At 37.6% G+C, this 6118-nt stretch overlaps 1 protein-coding gene across 1 annotated transcript; it reads left to right on the top strand.

Moving 5' to 3' along the window:
* Positions 1-872: 872 nt before the first annotated feature.
* Positions 873-3629, top strand: mibp2 (muscle-specific beta 1 integrin binding protein 2). The gene is made up of 8 exons (XM_010777778.1): positions 873-1136; positions 2055-2145; positions 2360-2408; positions 2559-2751; positions 2838-2909; positions 3011-3117; positions 3202-3296; positions 3376-3629. The coding sequence occupies exons 1-7, from the start codon at positions 1111-1113 to the stop codon at positions 3285-3287; spliced, it is 624 nt and encodes a 207-aa protein (XP_010776080.1). The 5' UTR covers positions 873-1110; the 3' UTR covers positions 3288-3296; positions 3376-3629.
* Positions 3630-6118: the final 2489 nt, after the last annotated feature.

Here is a 6118-nt window from a genome sequence, read left to right on the forward strand (position 1 = left end):
CCAACAATAAGGTGCAAATAACAATAAGGTTTTATTTTCTTTATTTTTTTAGCACAGTGTTTTTCCTCTCTGGTTTTTGTTTAATATAGGCAAACTATAGACAATATTTTATTTCTTGAGAGCATTGGTTCTTTGTTAGGCTTTTCAAATCCGGTCAATTCATTTTTCCAATATTCAGAGCCGGGTAAAGCCTAATTAAAAGTGGGCCCAACATCATTTAAAAGTACCAGGAATGTAATGTAGTTGGGTTCAGGTGGAGCTTTAGTCTAACTTGTGAATATATAGCATATGGGTTATCAAACTTTAAAATACATAATTTCTTATAATCTTATAAACGTAATGTATGTTATTGCATTCAAACTTGCAATGGGGTCATTTAGGAACCACATTTCCTTCTAATGTGCAGTGGAAACAAGATGAAAGGATTATATTAAATTGGATTAGTGGATTGTTTAAACAGAGGTATGAAAGCATTGGATATTGGATAGTTTAAACAGATATGCATCCTTTTTACTAATCATATGTTTTCCAAAGTAAACAACATATTAAGGCTGTTGACTATAAAGAACATCTGCCTTTAGAAACAGTGAATTGGAACCATAATATAGTTTCAAATAGAAATAATGAGTTTGACTCAGGTCACATGACAAAAACACAAACATACTCTCTCTCGTTGTGTCTCTTTTTCTTTTTACTTATTTTTTCTTTTCGTCTATTAAAAATTAAGTTGACATCATAGTAGAAGGTGTAGCACAAGTGGTGGGCGAATAGAGGAAGTGGGATGGAGCTGCGGTAAAACTCGCTCCTGATTGGCTGTTGCTGGTTTTCTGAGCGTTGTGGAGGTGTTTAAATAGCCAATCAGGTCGCCTATCCTCAGTATGTGTAGCAGCAGCATTGAACTGACGGCCCTCTCTCGGTGGAAGACCGCGTCCGAGTGACACTGCCTCGTCTCTGCTCTAACCCACTTAACTCAAGTGCCATGGAGGAATTAAGTAGTTGACGTTTCCTGTTGTAACCTTCTCTTTTTTAAGCTTTCTTCCCGTCCGATCCTGAACCGGTTTATTGACGTTTTTGAACCCTTCTGTCTACAAGCTTTAACCATCCGAAATCATGAAGTACATCATCGGCATCGGCGGGTGAGTTCCTACGGTTGTATGAACGGAGGCTATGCTAAGCTAGCTGGCTAAATGGAGCTGCTAGGCCCTACAAGGCACACGTGGAGGAAAGTGCGTTCATGACATCCGCTATAGTGTAGCTTCCTTTTTGTTGTACTGCTGTTCAAAAAACGTTATGTTAGTGATGATTTTTCCGTTTTGTATAAGGGTTTATCCTGGTGATTTAAGTAAATAAACAAAGCTAAAGCTAACGTTTACTAGCATGTAAAACAATAAGCAAACCCGCCATAATGCACAGGTGATCCACCCTTTTATGCCATGAGGCAGTCTTCAATGCCTAAAGTCATTCTTAAAATGTGTACATTTTGTGTACAATTTCTTTTTTTTGTACCACTCTTCATTCAAACATGCCTCCCGTTTTTCAAAGCAAACTACAACAATTACAGCAATACTATTGATTATTAATAAAAAATATGTTTTAACGTTTAAAACTGACAGCGGCTATGTAAGGTTGAACTGTTTTGTTTTGTTGAGGAAATAAGTGAAAATCTATGTTAATGAGTAATTACATAATGTTTAACATACCCTTACAATGACATTGATGTGTTATAATGGTCAAAAACGAAATGGTTGTTTACAGTACAAAACGATTTTTCGACCTTGAACAATGTTTTAGTGAGAATCATAATAAGCAGCATAATATTAAGAAAGAGAATTGTCAATGTTTTCTGTCATGCATTTACGAAGTTTTACACATAGCTTGATCTGTGATGCATGTCTTTATGAATAAAGTATATTTACCATTCAAAATCAAGTTGTCTCTTTCAGAAGTACTTCTTTAAAGGCTAGGTACCATGTATTTCAAGTGTTAGTAAAACCATTAATCTGTAAATGTAGCTTGCATTGTCCAACATCAATGTATTGCTTTGTTCCTTGCAGCGTTACCAACGGAGGGAAAACCACCCTCACCAACAAACTGATCAAAAGCCTGCCCAACTGTTGTGTGGTACACCAGGATGACTTCTTCAAGGTGAGCCACATACACACACCTGTTTTTGAATATTGAATACAGTTAACCAAAGGGAGGGCTCTGGGTAACACAAGTTGGTACGGTGTTAACACTTTGCTGCCTGTGTTACTAGATATAGTTTAAATTCTTGAGTAAAAGGCTATCAGAGCCTTCCGTACAGCAGAGTGGTAGCTCGAGTGGTATGCACCTGGGTACATCTTATTGTATCTTTCAGCCCCAAGATCAGATTGAAGTTGGTGAAGATGGCTTTAAGCAGTACGATGGTAAGCCCAGGTTCTTAATGAAAGGATTTGAGTGTGTTTGTTTGTTTGTTTCGTATGTCTGCAGACGCATAAATGTAATTTGCATGCAATATAGTCAAACTTGAGCACTGAATACATTTCTTACTTTCTATGCACTTCTTTGCACTTCAGTCATTACTGCCCTGGACATGGACGCCATGATGAGTACGATCTATGCATGGCTGGACAACCCCGTAAAGTTTGAGAAGTCTCATGGCGTCAATAACACCCTGGATACTGAGATCGTCCCAAAGGCTGACCACAAAGAGGATGAGGAGGAGACTCACATCCTCCTTGTGGAAGGCTTTCTGCTTTACACCTACAGGTAAGGACACATGGTGTTATCTCTCACTGTTAAAACAAGGTGTGATCCGTCAGTCTTGATGTTTATTTTTTACTCTTGCTTTGCAGACCTTTGATCGACGTGCTGAACCAACGCTTCTTTATTTCCATCCCACATGAAGAATGCAAAAAGAGGAGGTGGTAAGTGCTTTAGTGTTCAGACACTGTTCCTAACTAGTGTTTATACTCTAGCTCTGTTTTTTTAATTAGCTTTATGTAATTGGTGTTGTGTCTCTCTGCAGCTCTAGGAACTACGCGTGGCCAGACCCCCCAGGCCTGTTCGAGGGCCACGTCTGGCCCATGTATTTGAAACACAAGAACGTCATGGAGTCATCAGATGTTGATGTCTGTAAGTATGCACTTTGGCTTTTTTTTTTATATTTAAAGATTACAATTTCTCCTCTTGATTATAACTTGTTGTTTGTTATTACAGTGCAGCTAGATGGAACCAAGTCAAAGGAACAACTGTTCAACTTTGTCTACGGTGACATCCTGAATAATATCCAGAAGTCTTTTTAACTAACAAAGGTAAACAAATCATCCCACTATCCTGTTCCAAAATGCCTCCACCCAAATGTGAGTTTCTAATTTTCTTTCTGTATTACAGGTCCTACATTCAGATAAAGGGAGCATTTACTCAGCTTGCAAGCAGAACACCGCCCTACCTTAAGTTTCAACCTGGCAGCTCATTGAGCTGACTGCTACGATGTTTTGTAAATGTTTAACTGATGGCATAAAATGCTGGCATGTTTTTATATCTACCATATTTATTGCTTTGTTACAGCATTAACTCTCTCAAGTCTATGGGTATTTTCAGAGGATGGTTGCACGTATGTCAATAAATGATCCTTCTGCAAATGTTGTGCTTTTCTGATTTATTTAAAAAGGGATATTAACAGCTCTAGTACAAAGGAAATGCAATGTGGAAACCAGACAAAATGTAGTTGAGTACTTGTGAGAAGCCCACATTTTGTTAATGGTTTTATAATCTAAAATGAACCAAATAGTCCCCATGTTTAGCACTGTTAAGTGAGACGCTGTGAGCAGACAGCTTTCACTATCTTCCTCTCAGGCAACAGTTGGTGCGAGTGATAAGTGGAATCACAAGGTTGAACCTTGTGACCTCTAGTAAAGAACACAACCCTTATCTAAATTCAGACACTATTTCCCTGGAATTGTTTCCCTTTTCTTTTCTAATAAACTACCGCAGAGGTCCCTTCACTTGGTTTTATTTTATTGCAAGATTAAATATTATATTGGGAGTGTTGGTTCATGCAGTATATTATGCATGTTGAGACTTTTTAGTACTCTAGAAATGCATATTAAAGGTCTGGAGTCTGGAAGGCAGACCATCAATTGGAGCAAGTTAATGTTCGAGTGAAGTGAAGTGGGCAGTGTTTTGTTTTCCCCATATTCCTAGAGAATATTTTCAAAAGATGCTTCTCTCCAGTTGCAATCAATAAATGTGTTTTTATTATTATCTGTACATTCCTATAATAGGTAATCAATAAAATGCAATATCCTGTGTAATAAAAGTAACCAAAGACACTTATCTTTAGAAAAAGCTCATTGCACTGAAATAACAAGAACCTTTAGCAGCTAGTGCAATATTGCAATTCAATGATAATGAATTTAGCCCATGCCTTTATATTAAGCTAATGTGTCATTTGTTTTTTCTGTAATGGAAAAATACTTCCGATTAAATCTAGATGACACATCCAAGGTGTCAGGCCCCTCTGAGGGAGGGAAAAATTGTATTCACTCAGCCTTTCTTCACTACTGTAATAGTGCTAAAGCATGTTACACATTTGACTATAAAGCTGATAGAAAGTAGGTAACAGTGGTATGAAGTTGCTGTTGTGTATAACCTCATTATTTTATGTTTTCATCTTTGCTTTAAAAACACTCGTCACCAAACCAACCTGCTGCGAAAACAAACTACATGATATATTAGTCACCTAACCCAGTCAGTTTTCCACTGCTGTCTTTCTGGAAAAAAACAATCCTCAAATGTTGATATTACGCAGCATGCAGGGCTAATGGAGGTCTGACCAAGACGGCATATGTTGTATTATTCACCCAGAACAAAGCAGCTCTTATGGGTTTCTCTAGTTCCGGACAGGTGGCATGGTTGTTGACGCATCTCAGCAGCAACAGCACAGACACACACAGACAGCCAACATCTGTCATAAAGGCTCTTTTTCTTTTTTTAAATGCACTTCAGCTATTCAACTACTGTTAATAATTGAGGTTTTAATGTTATATTTATGGATTTATATGCCCTCAAATGACTCCTCGGTATTTATTTCACACATTTGTTCTCTGACTGGTACATTACAACATTCCTGCTCTATGTGTCCACACACACATAAATGTTCTGGCATGAACATCCAGCTCCTAACCAGATGTTTCAAACTAATTCATGAGCTCCAAAACACAACCACAACATAAACAATATATATAGTACTCAAACTCCAGAATATGTGTAGCTTGCCTCCATTTAAGCTTAAGTTAGATGTGACTTCAGGTCATGGGTTGTTTTATGCATAGAGTCTGAATAGCTCAGACAACCAGTTCATTCGAATCATTAAAAGGTAGAGAGAGGAAAAAATAGTGAGTGGGGAATATTGCAGTGTAGTTTAGTTTCGAGCAGGATACAAATTCTAAAATCCTTTATCCCATTTGTTGACAATACATTTGTTTATCTTGGATTAAACTTTTCCAGTCTGTCCAGTCCAGTTCTTATTGTAAAGTACTGTTTCAGTTTTGAGTTCGCAAAAGCAGGTATTCTGCCTAAAGTTTTAAAAGTAACTCATAATATACTTAACTTCCATGCCAAAAATCCTTTTTGGATGGTGGTCATTTCCTCAACAAGTAGCTAACTCGTTTTCATACGTGTGTGACTTCACAGCGTGCGCAAGCAGGTCAGTTTGAACTTGTATGTGAAAGATAAGGTGTTACGTAAGCATTACTGTTGCTGGCATGAAAAATGATCATGGCTGCATTGCTGCCCTCCACTTTTGTTATGATTTGAAGAGCAATGTGATTGACAAAAGAACCAAGTAGTTAAAACTAAAAACATTGTACTAAAACAATGAATCAGAATCAGGTAGGTTGACACGTACGAGGAATTTGACTTGATGTCATGGTGCATACATAAAAGTAAAACAACAATTTAAAACATAGATAGAGAACTAGAAAAATATAGCTTGGAGAAACTACTATAAACTCAGTGTCCATAGATACAGTACTTTGGCAAATGGTACAGTGTTGATAGAAGTTATCTGTCTTCTGACAGCCGCACTGCCTGCCCTTGGGACAACAACCCTGCAGTTTTCTAAACCACACCG

The sequence above is a fragment of the Notothenia coriiceps genome, unplaced genomic scaffold (assembly GCF_000735185.1).
Source record: "Notothenia coriiceps isolate Sejong01 unplaced genomic scaffold, NC01 NC01_scaffold00018619, whole genome shotgun sequence".
Taxonomy (NCBI): Eukaryota; Metazoa; Chordata; class Actinopteri; order Perciformes; family Nototheniidae; genus Notothenia; species Notothenia coriiceps.

What these genes read in the sequence shown, in the direction of transcription:
- mibp2 (XM_010777778.1), top strand. Translation starts at nt 1,111, where the DNA reads ATGAAGTACATCATCGGCATCGGCGG. An exon ending in TACATCATCGGCATCGGCGG is followed by an intron (nt 1,137 to 2,054) that starts GTGAGTTCCTAC and finishes TGTTCCTTGCAG; the next exon opens with CGTTACCAACGGAGGGAAAA. An exon ending in ACCAGGATGACTTCTTCAAG is followed by an intron (nt 2,146 to 2,359) that starts GTGAGCCACATA and finishes TGTATCTTTCAG; the next exon opens with CCCCAAGATCAGATTGAAGT.